The 18,331-nt window shown below is 52.3% G+C and overlaps 9 protein-coding genes; 4 read left to right on the top strand and 5 right to left on the bottom strand.

The window, feature by feature from the left end:
- Window positions 1-111: 111 nt before the first annotated feature.
- On the bottom strand, window positions 112-729 carry RCC_00774 (uncharacterized protein; the record flags this gene model as incomplete). The annotated part of the gene is made up of 1 exon (XM_023765958.1): window positions 112-729. One exon carries the CDS (start codon window positions 727-729, stop codon window positions 112-114), a length of 618 nt encoding a protein of 205 aa, XP_023621726.1.
- A 1,752-nt stretch (window positions 730-2,481) lies between these two features.
- On the bottom strand, window positions 2,482-3,434 carry RCC_00775 (related to complex I intermediate-associated protein CIA30 precursor, mitochondrial; the record flags this gene model as incomplete). XM_023765959.1 has 2 exons in its annotated part: window positions 2,482-3,276; window positions 3,336-3,434. The coding sequence occupies 2 exons, from the start codon at window positions 3,432-3,434 to the stop codon at window positions 2,482-2,484; spliced, it is 894 nt and encodes a 297-aa protein (XP_023621727.1).
- Window positions 3,435-3,726: 292 nt separating this feature from the next.
- Window positions 3,727-4,848, top strand: RCC_12251 (related to mitochondrial carrier protein; the record flags this gene model as incomplete). Its single annotated transcript, XM_023765960.1, has 1 exon — window positions 3,727-4,848. One exon carries the CDS (start codon window positions 3,727-3,729, stop codon window positions 4,846-4,848), a length of 1,122 nt encoding a protein of 373 aa, XP_023621728.1.
- Window positions 4,849-6,109: 1,261 nt separating this feature from the next.
- Window positions 6,110-8,067, bottom strand: RCC_12252 (uncharacterized protein; the record flags this gene model as incomplete). XM_023765961.1 has 2 exons in its annotated part: window positions 6,110-7,828; window positions 8,059-8,067. 2 exons carry the CDS (start codon window positions 8,065-8,067, stop codon window positions 6,110-6,112), a joined length of 1,728 nt encoding a protein of 575 aa, XP_023621729.1.
- A 384-nt stretch (window positions 8,068-8,451) lies between these two features.
- RCC_00776 (probable ISD11 Iron-Sulfur protein biogenesis, Desulfurase-interacting protein) lies at window positions 8,452-8,920 on the top strand (the record flags this gene model as incomplete). XM_023765962.1 has 3 exons in its annotated part: window positions 8,452-8,652; window positions 8,746-8,858; window positions 8,911-8,920. The coding sequence occupies 3 exons, from the start codon at window positions 8,452-8,454 to the stop codon at window positions 8,918-8,920; spliced, it is 324 nt and encodes a 107-aa protein (XP_023621730.1).
- A 543-nt stretch (window positions 8,921-9,463) lies between these two features.
- RCC_00777 (uncharacterized protein) lies at window positions 9,464-11,095 on the top strand (the record flags this gene model as incomplete). XM_023765963.1 has 2 exons in its annotated part: window positions 9,464-9,566; window positions 9,642-11,095. The coding sequence occupies 2 exons, from the start codon at window positions 9,464-9,466 to the stop codon at window positions 11,093-11,095; spliced, it is 1,557 nt and encodes a 518-aa protein (XP_023621731.1).
- A 1,195-nt stretch (window positions 11,096-12,290) lies between these two features.
- Window positions 12,291-13,748, bottom strand: RCC_00778 (uncharacterized protein; the record flags this gene model as incomplete). Its single annotated transcript, XM_023765964.1, has 1 exon — window positions 12,291-13,748. The coding sequence occupies one exon, from the start codon at window positions 13,746-13,748 to the stop codon at window positions 12,291-12,293; it is 1,458 nt and encodes a 485-aa protein (XP_023621732.1).
- A 704-nt stretch (window positions 13,749-14,452) lies between these two features.
- On the bottom strand, window positions 14,453-15,027 carry RCC_00779 (uncharacterized protein; the record flags this gene model as incomplete). XM_023765965.1 has 3 exons in its annotated part: window positions 14,453-14,497; window positions 14,570-14,803; window positions 14,866-15,027. 3 exons carry the CDS (start codon window positions 15,025-15,027, stop codon window positions 14,453-14,455), a joined length of 441 nt encoding a protein of 146 aa, XP_023621733.1.
- A 433-nt stretch (window positions 15,028-15,460) lies between these two features.
- Window positions 15,461-17,440, top strand: RCC_00780 (related to Palmitoyltransferase erf2; the record flags this gene model as incomplete). Its single annotated transcript, XM_023765966.1, has 1 exon — window positions 15,461-17,440. One exon carries the CDS (start codon window positions 15,461-15,463, stop codon window positions 17,438-17,440), a length of 1,980 nt encoding a protein of 659 aa, XP_023621734.1.
- Window positions 17,441-18,331: the final 891 nt, after the last annotated feature.

Below are 18,331 nucleotides of genomic sequence, written 5' to 3' on the forward strand. Positions count from 1 at the left end.
GAATAACAAAGTGGCACTTCAGGCATCTGCTAAAGACCAAGAATTTGAATGAGTTAAGGCAGGTACTGCGAATCAAGTGAATAACTACATAAAGCCTCTTGTTCAATATCATCAGTCATACATCTCCTCATCCACCCGCTCTTCACGCACGTTTGAGACCGACACATTTCCAGCCTTTTCTCCCGAAGTTCTCATTCTGTCGTCCCCTACAAGAACCTCCTCCACCTCTCCCGTCAATCGGTCAATGTTCTGCAGGATTTCTGCGAGCTGTTTCTTGAAATTGCTCGAGACCTCCTGAGACCTATTGGACTGGGGCGCAGGACTATCCGCAATCATCCGGAGAAATTTCTCGTTCATCTCGCTGAACAAGGTGTTGTGAGTACGAAGATCACTCAGACAATCTCTCAGCCGCTCGTTCTTGTGCAGCGAAGGTGCAAGTCCCTGAAAGAGTCTGATCTGCGTGAAAAGCTCGGAAATCGACTGGGAGGGAGCCTTGAGCTCGGGGAAAGAGGTTGGAAGGGTGGTTGCGCCTCCGTTGGTGCGTGTATTTCTGAGGGGCTGGCGCCGACGTGGAGTGCGTGGCGGGTTTTGAGAGTGCAGAGGCACGGGCTTCTTTCTGAGTGCCTTTGCGGGCGGTTTGCGTTGGCTGGGAGTGAGTTGTGCGGCGTGCTCTGCAGATTCAAGGACCTTTTTGGCGGGCCGACGGCGGCGTTGTCCAAATAGTTTCATGGTTGTGCTTGGCAAAGTTGAGCGTTTGGGCTGGATGGGTTCTAACTTTTGCGGCCTGTGGGAGAGGTGAGGCGACTTTGGTATGTGAAGGTGAGGGGAGGAGTTTGAATTGAGGTGAGGGAAGCGACTTTATGCTCGCAAAAGCATTTGAGGACGCATCGAATAGAGTTTGGATTTATGGCGTGGAGTCCGAGTTGATCACAAGACGCCCCGACGGATCCGATATTCCTGCCTTGAATAGAGTTAAAAGACAGCTATCGCTTGCGTTGCCACCTGGAAGACGTCCTGGATAAGGTAAGTAAGAAGGTCGACTAATTGTATTTCCCGCACTGCAAGCCCCTTATTGGCGTGGTCGGCATGTTTGAATACCCAGATTTCTCTCCACCGGCAAATTATTCGGCCGATCAGTGAAGAGAGACGTATCAACTATGATATTCGGTAAGTTCTGAAGGTATTGTAAAGCATCCGAGCAGACGGAGACCCCGGACTGGCCCCCGAAAGTGCTGTGTATAGGTGGCATGTTCAGTGACATGACCCACGGTAGAGCAACATTGATCCCCCTTAATCGCCAACTCGGGCATGGCAACCTTCATTTGAAGATTCATCTCCACCGCATCGAAGACCTTGAGTCTTCTGAAGGATGTTGAATGGCCACGATGTATGGACAGAGCTCTAGGAGACACCTGATCGTGACAGACATTGTACAGAAACTGCGGAAACCCTGTCAAATATTGCTTCATGCGAAGGACCTCCTATCATTTGTTGATATGCAAGCGACATTCAGTCGGCATATATCAATTACAACATCAATCAACACACTCCGGTCTTTACAGCCAGGACATCTGCCGTCGAACTCGTCCCACCAAATCAATCGCGCTCTCTCGATTCAATCACCCTGCCCTCATCCCACTCAGTTTTCCCCTCATTCTCCAAATGCTCGATTGCATCCTCCAGTCCATCCAAAAACGATTGCAGAGCCTTGATAGCGCCCTCGAGTCGTTTGAAACGATGGTCAGAAACCGGCATGTTGTCCATTTCGTACACATCAATCGCTGTATTGCGAGCTGATTTTATGTCGGCATAAGCCCGCTTCATATCGACGAGTGATATCATTATCCCTTGCTGTTGCCTTTTGAAATTTGCGGCTGTGTCGGACTGGTGGCTTCGGTTGGAGACTTGCTTCCCGTTCGGTGGAAAAAAAAGATGCAATGAACGCGGGACAAGAGCAATGTATACGATCAACCAGAGAGTGACAAACATCTAGACATACAACTTGTAAAGCAGACCAAAGCATGTGTGTCGACATCTATGGTCAAGAGCTTTCTGGCAACTTGTAGCGGTTTTGAAGCACTCCGAACGCATTTGCATTCTTGAAGCTCAACAAATCATTCTTTGATCTCAAAGGGGAGAAGGCAATGACGACTCACCGAGTATGCGGCTAGAAGGATGCGGAAAATTAGGTGCCCATGATTGATCTCGGCGGGAGAAACATAAGATGTAGGGCAATCCCCAAGCCCGGCGATGTCTGTAGATGCACGCATCACTCCTTGGTAGTGTAGCGGGCGGATTGTGAACAGGGGATGTCGTGAGAGCAGTGGTAGATCCAACACGGTGTGCAAGACGACATTCGTCTGCCTCATTCAGCTTTCGGTTCAACGGACCGCCGCAACGCTGCTAGATTTGCAGACGTGCCCATCAGCTTGCTGTGCTTCGTGCTGCGTGGTTTCGGCATCCCGTACTGACAAGCCATGCTCAAATCAGAATCTTCTCCTCCTCGCCCGGCTTCCTCTTTGGCTCCACCTCGTCCATCATTCCCGTCCCCCTCTCGTCCACCCTTTGCACGTCAAACCCAGTATCCGCATCTCCTCTCTTTGGCGGCTGATTCGTCGCCCACATATCCGCTACCCTTAACTCAAACGGCCCTTGTACTCGATCCGTCAAGCCAATCCCTATACTCCTCACTTTCTGCCTCAACATCTCCCGTTGTGGCTCCACCACCATCCCGTAGTTTGTCCGCACGAACGCAGCAAAAGGTATTGTGATGGTCTCCCATTCGCCCGGTCTACTGCAAGGCAAAAGATGTTGATGTAGATCTGTGGGAACAATCGATTCGGTTTGGATGTTGATGAAGTATTTCCTCCCGTCGCTCTTAACGCGGAGAGCGAGGTAGTTGTAGGGGTCAATATCCCACAGCAGCTTTCCGAATAGGGAGACTCCTCGATCTCTTGTGCGGAACGCAGCATACCCTGATCGTTGAATGTTCGGCCGGTTCTGCGGGAGTTCTGTTGATATTGTGCCTTTGAACAAAGCATGTGCTGGTTCGCCTTCGTGTTCTGTGATTGCTGTTTCCTCTGACTTTTCGTCGCTACTTGATGTAGTCGTCCTTGATGTCGTTGAGCTCCTGCTACTCCGCTGTGGTGGCACCCATGTCAAGCTCGCTGTACTGAATCCTCCCATATCTGAATCGCACATGATTTTCGTTGCGCCTATGCTCTCTTCCTTGTCGAAGTATATGAGGGGGAAAGGTTTCGTGGGTACATGCAGGCCCTTGACAAAGACAAAGTCAGTCCTGAGCATTATCCCGTAAGGATTCTGGCGCATTGTACCTCCATGTTCACAGCTATCACTGCTTGACGTTTGAACTCTGTTAATGACCTCTTCCAGAAACCAGGCTGTCCAGCTCGGAGGATCGGAGTGGCGAACATTTTGTCAACACTTCCTCGATTATGGGCAGGTGGTCAAATGGTAGGGTATGGGAATTGAAGAGTAGTGGCGTGAAAGGTCGAGATGCAGGTGGAGACCTACCTCGTTGCGGCGATCTCGGGAGTGTCTCTCGCGCTAGAGCAACGGCGACACTAGCGTGATCTGATCCGAATTCCGAGATCGAGGTTGAAAGCCAAAAGCTGCCCGAAAACATCATCCATCCAACATTTAACATCCATAATCATCTACCCGCCGGAAATCCTCTTCGAATCATCGCCATATCAACCGCTTCGCATGGTATCAGAACCGCCATCTTCCGCCAACAGTGCGATCATCACAACCAACAACAATGAAATTTCGACAACCTCCCCTACTCCCGCTCCAATGGAGGCGCCCTTGAAGGAACGTCGTCCTTGGACACATTTTGTAGCGGGTGGTACGGGCGGAATGACAGCAGCAACGCTGACTTCTCCGCTTGATGTCCTCAAGACGCGCCTTCAGTCCACATTCTATCAAGCGTCATTGGCCGCCTCCCGATCCGCAAAAGGCATTCCTCCTCCACATGAGCTTCCGCTGGCTCGCGCCGCTCTTCTACACATACGGGAAACAGGACAGATATTAGCTCAGATTCCCAAAGTAGAAGGATACAAGGCTTTGTTCAAAGGTCTGGGACCGAATCTGGTTGGTGTCGTTCCTGCACGCGCAATAAACTTCTGGGCATACGGGAATGGAAAGAGGGTGTACTCTCAGCTTCTGTTTGATGGAAAGGAGACGGCAGGTGTACATCTCMTGTCTGCAGCGACGGCAGGAATCATCACGGGCACAGCGACGAACCCCATCTGGTTGGTGAAGACACGACTGCAATTGGACAAGCAGCATGCGAAAGATGCGGCTTCTGGACAGCAGGGCAGATTGTACAGGAACGCCTGGGATTGCGTGGTGAAGACTGTGAGGCATGAAGGGATCCGAGGACTATACCGAGGACTTTCAGCGTCTTATCTGGGTGTCAGTGAATCTACACTACAATGGGTGCTTTACGAGCAAGCAAAATCCTCACTAGCCAGAAGGCAAGAGAGACTGGCCATTTCAGGTCGTCCGCCGACGACGTGGGACAAGACGGTGGAGTGGACCGGGAAATTGACGGCTGCTGGAGGAGCAAAGTTTGTTGCTGCGCTCATCACATATCCGCATGAAGTTGTCCGGACGAGATTACGGCAAGCACCTGTTGATGCGAGTGGGAGAGTCAAATATACCGGGCTTTGGAGCTGCTTCACGACGGTGTTCAAAGAGGAGGGAATGGCCGCGTTATATGGAGGTCTCGTACCACATATGCTACGCGTGGTACCGAGCGCGGCTATAATGTTTGGTGTATATGAGGGTGTCCTTTGGAGTTTGGGTGAGAGTGCTGGTGTGTAAAATGGCATTCAGAGGGTTGGCGATGTAAGATATCGTGGCGGCACTTGCTTCTGTGAAGGGGCCGCGGCAGGAGGATGGGAAAAGGCAGCTGGCTACTTGACTTCAACGCTCGTCATGGCCAGTCGAAGGAGACATAGGTTTGAAGAAGATATACCATCCACTCATGTACTGTTAGACGACGATGCTAAAGTGTAATATAGAACTGTACAGGAATCTGGTTGACTCCACTCTTGGGTTGGTCGTGACGGCCTCGTGTTTAAATTTCAGAGCCATGGATACAATGTGTGGATTCGACCAGGACTGGGGTGAGACCTGGCGATTCCTACTATCGAATGGCATTGCAAAGCACCGTATTATTTGGAAGTACGGGGTGACGGGAAGACAATTTAGTTGAAGATTTTGCGGTCCACTACAATGAAATGGCAGACGGCGAATTGCCATCTCAAGCTTACCACCAAAAGTATCAGACAGAAGATCGAGAGCCCAGTTTTCCGCAAGAATTTTGGAGTGTTGATCTAGAGGAGATCGCGTTGGCAGCGAAGGGCAAATTCCGGGCTGCATTAGGTAGAGTAGCATGAACATATAAGCCAATACGCGCAGGATCGAAACCAGATTATATCAGACGATTCATCGTAAGCAAAGATCTTAGTCAAATATGCCTTCCTGATGCTTTGACTTGCGTATGTCCTCCGCATTGAACCGACACATGGAAAGATTTCGGAAAGCAGAGAGTAAGGCGAACATTAGCTGATTGGGATGAGTGAGTGAATCACTGGAGAGCCTTCTTCATAGGCGTTCAGTGGAAAAAAGGGCCGGACCTACTGCATCTACAAAACATGATGTCGTGATTCCAAACTGACACTGCATATTATTAAGACATACATCTAGCACCATACCAGGTACAAAGACCACAAGCCTATAGTCCTACCCAAACCCTAACCCTAAGCTCCCCCGCGCAGTAGGGTACGAGAAGGAGGCAGAGATAGATACGACGTACATAATTCCATTTCTTCTGGTAGGAACGGGTCACAACAGCGAGACATCTGAGCAAGCCAAGAAGCGGATATGTCGATAGTACTGATACATACATACATAAGACCTCTCGCAGCAGAGTTCCTGGGAGCTACACACGGGTGACCGTTGTTACCCGATTTCATCGACACATCCTACGCTAAGACGTGCTCGAACTCTCGCCGCTGCTCCAGAAAAATGAGGCTTCGATTCCCAACGCCATCTCTTTCCAACATCGTCTCGAGGCTTCCTAGCCATCACCGAGATGTCTTTCGAGGTTGCCAAGGAGATCATCATCGCCGGCATCATCGGCTTTGTCGGCATCCTCTTCAGTGGAAGGCTCCTCAACAACAAGCTTGCTGGACTCTGAAATGCCGTCCCGCGCTGTGGTTTCATCTTTGGGAGGAGCTTGGTCGGTAGCACCAGGCGCAGGTTCATGTGCCTCATCGTTTGCAAGAGAAGCTGAGCTACCGATAGTTGGAGCGGCAATTTCTTCAGTCGGTGGTGCATCATCGTTCAAAGRGACTGGTGGTAGCTCGACGTTTGATCCAGATCTGCTGCTCGACTTCGCAAGCGGCCGATCTGGTGAGCTCGAGAGATCGCGAGGTGCTGACGCACGTTCTGGTGCAATTGGCGTCTCTAGCGGCTCCTCGTCATCCGGTCTCTCTGGCTGAGACTCCTGCAAGGCTTCCTCGACCTTGGCCACCTCTGCATCCATTGCTTCTACCAGTGCATCCTCCTTGTCATGCTGAACATCTTCCATGTGCTCGGACGTATTGGTATCGATGCCCTGAGAAATATTGGCATCGGGAGCTTCAGCAGCCATAGCTGCATCAGCCATAGCTACATCTTTGATTTCTGTCGCATTGCTGTCGTTGGCGATGATGTTGCTTTGTGCAGGAGCTGCGGACGTTTCATCCCCATTCGCTGCGTCCTCGTTATCCGAGAGGTCGCCGTCTTCCCTGTCATCATCGTCGTCATCATCGCCCTCTTCACTACCTGATCCGTCTTCGCCATCGTCGTTGTCGTCCTCGCCGCCCTCAACACCATCTTCAGGAGCAGCTGCAGCCGCTTGTTCCGCAGTAACATCCGCTCCAGCTTCTTCACCCTTGGCAACATGCTTGACCGTCTGCCCAGGCTGCGGTACAATCTTGGTGGCATTGGGAACCACAGTCGTGTATGTAGAGCCATCCGGATTGGTGAAGGTGACTCGTTTCTTGCCACGGCCGGGACCGCCCTTCTTCTTCGGCGGAGGCCTGTTCCGACGTGGAGCAGAAGGTTTGAGGTGCTCAGCAACCACGACACCTTCCTCGTTCGCAATACCGACACCCTCGATGACCGTGCCAGGCGCAGCCACAACAGGCTTGACATCTGCGAGCTCGGTAGATTCTGTGACTTCACCCTCCATGGTCTGTCCTTCTGGCACAAGAACTTCATACACTGCAACTTCGCCATTTGCATCTGCTTTCTGGACTTTGGTCTTGCGCATCACTACAGGAGCACCGGATTGTTGATCAGGTCCGTACAGACTTGGCAAGCCTTTTCGTCGTTTGGCAAGAAACTCAAAGTGCTTGTGCTCCGGTTCCAGCTGATGCTCAGGGACGGGCTTCCACTTCTTCGCGATGTAACCGCGATCTTCCATGCTAACATCTTTGCTGGGCTCCTCAGGTTGTTCCTCTTCAGGTTTGTCGTCGTCTGCGGTATCGTGGTCCTGCTTACGCTTGGTTCCGACTCTGCCGGATCTAGCAAGACGGAGAAGATGTTGGGTAAAGGGTTGCAGCATTTGATAGTCCCTTGGCATCGGAGGGTCTGCCCATTTGTCGTCTGCACGATTTTGAACCTCCATGACCGGCGGCGCAAGTGAGACTCGCGAGAGTGATTGACTCCATTGCTTAACTGGGAGGCCTTCAAAGACATCGTTGTCGGCATTGGATCGACCAGAGCGGTTGCTGCGGCCTGGAGGTCGGTACTGTTCGGAAGAAGACATGTGAGCGGATGGTTCGGCAATGGGGGCGAATGTTGAGGTAGTGAATCTTGTGATACAGCGAAACTTGGCGGGAGGTTTCGAAGTGTCGTGCGAGTGTAATGTCATAATTTGAGCTACCAAGATAATGGGTATGGAACCATTGGATATGCCTCAGAAAATCGGGCGAAAGAATCCGATTTGTTTTTTGATGGAGATGGAAGCTTTAAACGTACCGGCGCCATGATTGAGATGTATGCTGGGTTGCGGAGTGACGCGCAAATGGTRTTGCGAATTATCGAGTGGGTTTCACTGCTGTGTGAGCATACAATTAGCGTCCTGTGGCTGGGTATTCATGCAGTCTAGTGATGCATATATGGAGACCAATGCAATCTGATGAATGCGAATAGATGTCCGTGAGTGAATAAGTCGCGCGGGAGACGGCGGCCTCGACGCGTGAGGTCGCTTCTCGCTTCGCCGGCCTCACCTCCGCACACGGGAGTAGCCGCTGCTTCGAGATTCGCTCCGTCATCATCTGTTTTGTTCGTCGACCGTGATCGCTCCGCCACCCAATAGTCGTATCGACAGGACATCTTCTGAAGCTCATCATTCAAAAGATTGCAACAAGAATGGCCAGCACCACTGCCGTCGAGGTGCGGTCACTATACCGCTCCCTCCTCCGTCAATCGAATCAATTCGCCGCATACAACTTCAGAGAGTACGCCAAGCGACGGACGAGAGATGCGTTTCGGGAACACAGCACGGAGAGTGATGCGCGAAGGATACAAGAGTTGACCCAGCATGGATTGAAGGAGCTGCAGGTGTTGAAGGTGCGTTGATGATGCGGAAGAGATGGACAGAAACTGTTCATTTGAGGCAGACGAGATTGCCGGAATGGTATGCTGACTGGGTTCATGTTGCAGAGACAAACGGTGGTCAGCCAATTCTTCCAACTCGATCGGCTGGTGGTAGAAGGTGGGAAGACGGGAAAGCAGACGGGTGATAGGGGTGGTATCGTACGGCAGAAGGATACTGGGTAAGTCTCCAATGCGAGGACCGCATCCGACGTATGCTGACATTCACTATAGTTGGGATTGATCATTTGATGCTTCTTCGTTTCGATCTGAAGTTGTCGCTCTGTACAGTATGCCCTCCAACCTCTGATAATACCGATGCAGAAGTTTTGTATGACACATCACATACCTACGCTTGAGCTCGAATTATCATACCAATTTTCATGAAGGTCGGGGATGGAGGTTGTCTGGTCCGTACATCCGACTTTTGGTTCCCCTCGTATCCCGCAGAAGTGGAGAGAGTTTTCCCGGTCGCCATGACCGCCATGCTGCGAAGGGTCTTTAGAAAAGGTTCCATTGGCGGGAGGACTTGAGGTTCATGCGGTTTCCTTGGTTACCCTGCTCCTTCCTTTCTGCGAGCACTCCTTCCTTCGCCCGCGCCTTCCGTAATCTTCTTCTAACCTTAGCGCGCCCGACGCGACGTTCCCGTCTCAACTGAACTTCCCTCCGGACCTACCTCCACTTCGTCGTGCACTTACAATACCCGCTCATTGAATCTGCGGCGCGCCTGACCACAGCTCCCAATCACTCTCCTCCCCAAACCCGGTAATTCAAAGTAAAACTCAAGATGTCGGACGACTATGACTCCTGTGACCCCCAACTCTATGACTCTGAAGAGTTTCTCGACTTCTCGGACGACCTCTACGATGGGGAAGATCTCTGCCACTACTGTGAGTGTAGCGAAGGATTTTCTGCCCGCCCTAGATGACCGAGACACTGCTGACTCTTGTGCCCTTTGCTTGTAGGCAAGGAAGAGCCAAACGACAGCAAATGTCAATTTTGCAACTGCTGGGAGTACGACTGCCACGTCCCTGACCCATGGGCCTGCTCCGAATCCTGCGAGTGTGAGAGTTGCACGGAATACCGCTCCGAGTTCCCGTTTCCTCTCCGGTCGAACTCAGAGAGCCCGCTCACGCCGGCAACAATCTATGATCGCTCTACAGTCTATGAGCTCCTTCGGTTTGTTCACGATCGCCACCTGGTAGACCCGCAGCCGGGCGGCCTCACACACAAGCATCTCTACTATCRCATCCTCCGTGCTGCGGATGAGAAGCCTAGCTTCCGATTCCTGGATCTGTCCGCCGAGATGCGAAACCACGTCTACCATGACTTGCTCATCTTTCCACGAGCGGGAGCCCGCACAGAAACGACATGCTTTCCCGCAATCCTCAGAACCTCCGGCCAGGTTAATCGGGAGGGCAAAGGTATTTTGTACGGCGACAATGTCTTCCAGGTCAAAATCACCCAGGACCACACCACAAGCGCCTCAGTCAAGAAAAGCATACGCGTRCATGACGAGAACTTCCCAATCACCTGCCTGCACAACAAGTTTAGCCGCATTCCAGAGGCGATCAATGCATACCCCGAGGTCTTCAAGCGCATCCAACAACTAGAAATTGAAGTCAAATTCATTTGCATGGACGTCGGTCGCAATTGGCTGCACGGGAGCCATAGCTGGGACTTCATCAACAGGTGTCTGCTCTCGCTATCATCCTTCCTCATGGATGGCCACGAACTGAAGAAGATCAAGATCGAATTCAAGGTTGTCACCTCCGAGCACCAGAACGACTTGCCGGAGGATTGGGAGATTGGCTACATGCTGTACCCACTGCGTCGCCTACGCGGTGTCAAGAAAGTAGAGGTCACTGGATCTCTCCCGAAGAAGATGGCCAAACTCATCGTCAGCGAGCTTCAGAGTACGGCGAAAGCGCCCCACAACACTTTAAGACACTGGCAGCTTCTTGAAACGGAAGCTATTGCACGTCTCCTACTTACTCAACATCTTCATGGATCGGAATGTCACTGCGGATCGTGCTACGAACCAATGGAGTTCTGCATGCTTGAGCTACAGAACGCCTTTGCGACTGTTCAGGACCACGAGATCTTCCAGAGCGAGAGTCCTGGCATTGAAACCTCTGTGAAGGAGGAGAATCTACAGGTACGCCTGGCCGGCCTTCAACGCGCTCTTCGCGCTGCGAGAGCTGCCGAGTTGAAGGTAAAGTTCGATGCATTCTTCAAGGCGGAGAAGGAGAGGCGGAGGTTTGATAGTCGTGTCGGACAGGAAATCCCGATGGATGCGGAGAAGAAATGGGGGGATGTCGACATCGATGATGAGGATGGAACGGAGGATTTGCGCGCACGTACAGACTGGGGATTTGCCGAGTATGAAGAGGGCGATCATGTTGACTTGGCCACGTGAGCGTGCAAGGTTTCCACGTTGAATGATATTGCCGGATGAGTTTACTGGGGAAATGGACAATTCCCATATGCTGCTATAGCTAGCAGCTTTCGTAAATGCTACATGCTCGCCAGAGCTGTCGATATGGAAATACACCAATGACAGCAGCGCTCTCAACTGCTCTCTCCGGTATACTTCGCTAGTAGCAAAGGGTCTAGCAGGTCTAGGATCGTCGACCGTGCAGAGAAAAGGCAGTATGAGAGGGACTGAGGGTGTCTTGCCTCGAGGGAGAATGTCCCATAGCGACCGCTCTCATCCTCGCTGGGGTTCCGAGATACGATTTACGAGATCGCCCACCTCATTCTGGATGGTCTTCATCTGTCTGCTGGTTTCCATTGAGGACCCTCTGGAGAGCTGCCTCGTGCCCCAATCCACAGGAGAAAGCGCGTACCCTCTCATGTAAAGATATTGAAGCATTCCGGCCATTCACGCTACTAATCGATATATCTCGGCGCGCAGTACTTGTCGAAATCACGCAGCTTAGGACCCCAAATAAGTGCCAAAAGCGGCCTGCAGAAATCATATCCACCACCCAGCGCTGCAGAACTGAAGTTGAATCAATCTTCGTTCCGATCAGAGCAGCGATGCTTTTAAACCATATCGCCCGGACGTCGTTGGTGATACTGAGGAGGAAGAAGAAGGTCATGGTGAGTCGTTGGACTGAGAAGTCACCGAGGTTGTATGCTGAAATTGTGCATGTGAGAGATGGAGCGGACATAAGCACTTGGCGGGCTTGGAGGAAATTGGCTATCTGCTATCGCTTGTGTCTMGGTGAAGAGCAATGAGCCCTTCGTAGTTAAATTCAGGTACGGTCTTTCCATTTCAAGGGTCTGGCTGCAGACTGGTCAACTAAAGTATGCTTGCAGTAGTCATAGAAATCGCTCTGCCGTGGTAGCTGAGGCTCCTTCTTCGTCTCTTTGATTCACAGCGTCCTGGTGAAAGCTCCAACACCAGAGCAGCTAGAACCGTCTGCGTTGATCCTTTCAATCCACCGTGGCTCATGTTGCCCGAATCGGAAAATTTGAGCACGTTYGCTTTTGCCCTGAGTATTAAGGCTTGCCTCTAGACATCCTTAGGATGTGGCCACCATGGTGTACACCGTCTTTGTTGATGCTGACGATTGATTCCAATTTCCGGATTGACACTTCAAGAGCGCTTACAAAACTGATCGGCATCGGTAGGTAGCGAGCTTCAGGTGCTTGTGGCCTTTGTCAATGCCACTGATCTCTCGTGTCTTGATAAGGATTTCCATAAGCAGTGCGGTTGGTATTGCCGGGGTGTTGCTCTTCATGCCCTGTCTGACAATGCTGGAAGAGATTATGCTCACGATGAGGCGCCGTAGGCCACTGCTTGAGGGAAGCCTTTCATAAACCATGGCGATTATCTCAGGTGTAACCCATCGAGTTCTCAGAATCTCGCCGTTGGAATCTGTGAGAAGAGCGGTGATGATCGTCTTCTGTAGCATGCGATCACCAAGCGCTTCTGCAAGAATCCACAGGGCGCAAAGCGCACGTTTGCATTCATCGGCTTGAACTTGGTCGATCTTGAGGTTGTTATAACGTGAGAGAAGGGATTTCAGCTCTTTTCCCTCTTCCGTCAAAGTTTCCGCCCAGTCTCTTAGAAGATTTGCACTGTACTCACCAGAAAGAGTTGCAGTGCCAGACTCATCCAAGGTTATTTGCGCGGGCGGCAATTCAGATGGCATGCTACCTCCTGCCTTGAGCACCGTGGAAAGTAGTGTAGAGCGTCTGATAGCAAGACTTCGATCCACAGTCAACGTCTGTGCGTTCTCGCCCGCCCCGATCCGAATTGTGAGCTTCGTATGGGGTAGAAGCTCACGCAAAGCTTTGAGCAAGTCGCTTTTCAGAAACTGACCTGACTGCTCAATTTCTTCTCGTGTCAGGCCTGGAGCCATCCATTCAGGGATGCGTCTCCGAATGAAGCGTGCCCCTGGACGATGTCGCAAGCCCCAAATGAACACACCATCGGCAACACTGATCGAGACAGATCCTGGGAGAGCAGTCAAGGCACGTTCCCCGAGCACACGCAGCACCTGAAAAATGAAACCGAAATCCCGAATAGCTAAGAATGCAAAACGTAGCAAATCGCAGAGGCTGGAGACACCAGCGTCGGGCTGATCGTCTTGGCCGAGCCTGCTACGTTGCTCTCTGAACAGACTACCTCCTCCATCTTCGACAGGTACCACAGAAAGGGCTTTGCCGTAGATCCAGTTCAAATAAAACTTGAAGTCGGCTGGGTCCCCGTCAAAAATCTCGTAGTTGGTCTTGTCTCCTTGGATGGTAATTCGCCGCCGAATGTAGGGCGACCCTCGAAAGAGCAGGGCTTCATCGACTCGGAATACCTCTTTGACAACCGGGCTGATTCCTTGCTTGTTTCTAAACACTGTCACTTCGATGGTCTTGCCATAGTCCAAGCTGTAGATCTTAGCATCGGATTCGTAAGGCCAGGCTGTTGAAACTGACCGAATGCGCTTCCGGCCCTCCTGGACATCAGAAGCGCCTTCTATTTGGAGAACCTCTTCCTCCATCTCCGCCTTGCGCTTCTTATTTGAGGCAGAAGCGCGAGGCCCGCCGCCGGGCGCGGGCTGGACCATGATGATAGTCTGGCTGGAGGTGAAAAGTGGGTTGTCGAAGGTTTGCTAACCTTGCTTCTGGTCGATGGAGGCCTTGTTTGCAGGCGAACGCTGCGGCGACTGAAGCCACTTGCCTTCACTTGTTGTCTAGGTGAGATTGCGTGCTGCTCAGTGCTGCCAGCTCGACGAAAAACAAAGTGTGGTATCTGTGGCTCCACGAGTTGTTGTGTTCGGCGGAGGATGCAATGAGCTTGTTCGGGGAAATGCAGTGTGTTTGGAAGATGAAGCGGAGAAAAAGCTCAGGGACAGGAGGCAAAGGTATAGTGCCACGGTAATAAGGTTCAATGTCGTGCATGAGCTCCACTCTGGCTGCTTCACTCACCTCGAGTTGAATAATAAGATCAGCAACGAGTGAGGTTTGAGCTGGTCATACTCTCTCTTCGCTCAGCTCAACGTCCATATCAGGCCTTCCTAAAGGAGTTCCGCCTCGAGATGACAGCTTCGCCGGAGCTCTAGGTAAAGCCACAGACTATCCCAAGACTTCAGATTCCACAGACCGGACGAACTTGATCAAGGTGGGAGGATGTATACAGACAAATGAGATTGCTTCCAAACAGCACCTGGTTCGGCCGGCAAGACGCCTATACTGCAAAATACATCGCGTCCTTTGCTCCTCGATTCCATGTAACAGCTCCACTCTTCCTTCCTCCGCCCTCATCTTCCACCTAGAATCCCTCTTTGCCCCACTTGTTGTACTTCTCGTGGAATTCCTGGATATCTCATTAGCACCCGACTTCTGACTCCTTCCACAGTTCGTTGGTGCCTATCGTGTCTGTACACACCTTTGGTAAGTTAACCGCAGGAATAATGACCTCGTTCAAAGCACTGGGTGCGTCCCTCTTTCCCTTGCTTGGGTCACCACCTGGGTGGTACTGATATCTCGCCTCACCACCAGTCTTCCACGGCTCGGAGTGCTCGACGCGGGCGACAAGGTTCTCCGAGGACGAGGAAGTAGGGTTGCGGGAGAAATGCCAGCCAGCGAGGGCAAAGGCTCCGGTCATGATTGTTAGGAGGATCTGAATGAACGTCCGCGGGTCAGAGAGTATAGACAGGTGCGGGAGCATGCAGGGCAACATACGTAAAGCTCAGGATCTTTCTTTGCGCCCTTTTTCAAAACATCCTTCTTCTCGGCCGTTTCGTTGGCAGAGGCCTCGGCGTATGTGCGACGGGCTGGAGTAGCGAATTGCCGGAAAGGAAGGCGGGTGGCCTGGAGGGCGGTACGGCGGGCGATCATAGACATTGTGGGCGGTCGTGGGGTGTTGAGTAGTGACGAGCTCCAATGCTTTGACGTGTGACAAGTGAGGTCGAGGATGACGGAGCTCGGAACTTAGGCGGGACTTGCCGTGTCAATATTTGATGTGATCCCGCCAAACGTGATTCAATATGCGCGATCGATAAGGGAGATTGTGAGAWGAAGGGCTATATCGGGTTGGGCGAAGATCTGCTCTCTGATGTGTCGGGTCCATGCACTCCTGAAAGCATGCCGTTCCTACACATCTCCAAGTGAACGCGCGGGGGAGTCACAGAGGACATCCTTCATTCACTCACGCATCCAGGTCAAGAGTTGCTGGCTCGAGAAGGAAATCTAGCATGCGGACTGGAGTGACGACAGCACTCCGCCGACGGGACCAACTTCTCTCATTCCAGCGCAACGGGCATTCCCCCGTTAAATCATGTCCACCCTTTTGAGCGCCACCACCAGCAACGATGACCGACCGCCAACTGCTTCTTCCAACGACACGGACCTCCACTCCACAAATGGAAATGCCACCTCGGTCGCCCCGAGCGCGGGACCTGTCGGCGAACCGGGTCTCCCTCCTTCACGACAGACGGATGGCGCGCGCGGTTCACGCAGAGGATATGCTGCATTCGGCGGCGCACGACCGCGCTCCTCACGACCAGAGTCTGCCACCAACTCGACACATGTGCCCATGGCAAACACCACCTTCTTCCGGCCTATGAGCTCGCAGAAATTGCAGGCGCAACGAGGGCAGACGGTCGTGCAGCCGATCACCGAGGATCGCCAGGACGGAGTGAAGAAAGGCAGGATGCGAAGTCATCGGAACAGCGACGCTTCGGTGCATACAATGCGTGCGGTGGGCAGGGTGGAGGAAGACGCGCCGCCTCCTCTGCCCGTAAGTCGGGGTGGATACTCGGTCGCGACCAGTGCGGGTGGAGCGCCGATCGGAGGGAGCATGGACAGTACCGCCGCTTTGGATCTACGGACTCCTCGACAACGGGAACAGGACGAGAAGGCGGCACAGAAGAAGAGATTGGGATTGGGATTGGCGGTGGGATCCCGACATTCAAGTCGGCTAGAGGTTCACCACTCACCACATCTGGACTCCCATCCGGATTCGGAATCTACAACACAGGAAAAGCGACCGTACGACACTCCTCCAAAGATGATGGGGAGGAATTATGAGTACTTTGGTGGAAACATGCTCTTCTTCTTTCTGGGACGATGTATGAACACCCGTGCCAAACCACTCAACATCCTCACCTTCATTTTGGCCGTTTTCCCCGCCGCCCTCTTTGCCATCTTTTCCGCGCCGTATCTTTGGCGGAATGTCTCTCCAGCACTACCGATCATCTTCGCCTACGTCTTTCTTCTAACCCTGTCATCCTTCTTGCACGCCGCATTTTCCGATCCCGGAATTCTCCCGCGGAATCTCCACCCTCACCCTGAACTCGAATCTGATAGGGACCCGCTTGCAATTGGACCGCCATCTACAGAATGGGTCATGGTCAAGACCTTCCCGTCCCAGCAGAAGAATCTGGAAAGCAGCGCAGAACAAGGCCAGCACACCACAGCGATGGAAGTCCCTACTAAATACTGCAAGACCTGTCAGATCTGGCGTCCTCCAAGGACCCACCACTGTCGGATTTGCGACGCTTGTATGGAAACGCAAGATCACCACTGCGTTTGGTTGAACAACTGTGTTGGGAGGAGGAACTACCGTTACTTTTTCGCCTTCGTCGGAATGGGATCCATCATGGCACTCCTTCTCATCGCCTTCAGTGCAGTGCATGTACAACACTACGCCAGCGCGAATGACATCGGATTTGGGAATGCTTTGACAGGACGAACGCAAGAAAAGGTGGCATTTGCGATGATGATCTATGCTTTATTCGCGCTGCCTTATCCTGGAAGTCTCTGCGTTTACCATCTCTTCCTGGTGGGGAGAGGAGAGACGACCAGGGAGTATCTCAACGGACACAAGTTCTTGCCAGTGGACCGCCATCGACCTTTCTCACTGGGATCTAGGTGGAAGAACTGGACCGCTGTGCTTCTGCGGCCTCGAGGACCGAGCTACCTGTCCTTCAAGAGGAGGTATCTAGAAGGCGACGTTCGTCTAGGACATGGCCAGCGGAAGAAGGACCGACGAAGGGAAGAGAAGCGGGAGGCTGTGGAGCAGAAGAGTCGAGTTGAGGGACTGAAACAACGATTTACGGTCGGGAATGGCTCGCCTGTGAGAGATGGAGAGGGAGAGAAGAAGGAGGGCGTGGAGATGAAGCAGTTGAACGGCGGTGCGGTGCACGGGCCTCCAAATACAGCGAATGGAGGTGGGAATGGAAGGCCTGCAGTCGGGAGGTTGAACAGTACGCCCCGGCTCGGTGCCGGCGGCGGTGGCGGAGAGAAGCTCAATTGAGTGAGGCTCAGACAGGCATCTACTGCTGAAAACTTTTCTATTTGAGCGAAGGCGCAAGAGAGGCGTTTCTTTTTATTCTCTTGATCATTCAGGGAGTATGCGGCTTCACAGCCTGGCAATCAGGGATGAGCAAGTTCCGATGGTGATATCCGGACTATGGGAAGAGTCTCACCAGTTATTTTGCGATGTAAATAGGTGTGTTGTAATGTGTGCTTTCTGTGTTGAGAGGTCCATCCCGGTTAGACTCAAGGTCTGTTCTAATGTTGCCTCTTGACTGCTACAGGGCCGCATCGAGTTCGGAAGCGCAAGAGAAGAAGACTGGAAGAGGGCACGTAAGTCAGCGGCCGGTACCACACGAGCCCGCGAAAAACTTATTCACCTTCCAGATGCTAAAATTTAACCCTTGCTGGAACTTGCTTTCCTTTGCAATTTCGATCACGAGACAACGGATCGCCATACACCGCATGCTTGGGTGCTGAACTTACCGTACAGATAGGACCTCACAGCCACTTATCAGCACGAGCATTAAGATAAATCTTTTCGACCAAGTGTCATAACCAGCCGAACCGCTCCCTGGACCTAACAGACAGAAATGTCCTCGATGAATCAAGACGCCGTATCAAGGGCGCCGACTCATCCTCCTACTACGCCCGCCCCTCAGGAAAGTGCGCTTCCAGAGGATACCTGTGCAGCACCAGTCACAGTCAAAGCCAGTTCGGTCGGAGATGAAAACGGGTCGGATGACATGGAATCTCCTCGGGTGCAAGGAAAACCGGCAGTATATACCACAACAGCATCTGTCAAGATCATGGTCATCTCAGACACACACGGCTCTACGTTCCTACCTGGAAAGCTTCCTAAGGTGGACATTCTCCTTCACTGTGGAGATCT

Source organism: Ramularia collo-cygni (assembly GCF_900074925.1).
Source record: "Ramularia collo-cygni strain URUG2 genome assembly, contig: RCC_scaffold01, whole genome shotgun sequence".
Classification (NCBI taxonomy): domain Eukaryota; kingdom Fungi; phylum Ascomycota; class Dothideomycetes; order Mycosphaerellales; family Mycosphaerellaceae; genus Ramularia; species Ramularia collo-cygni.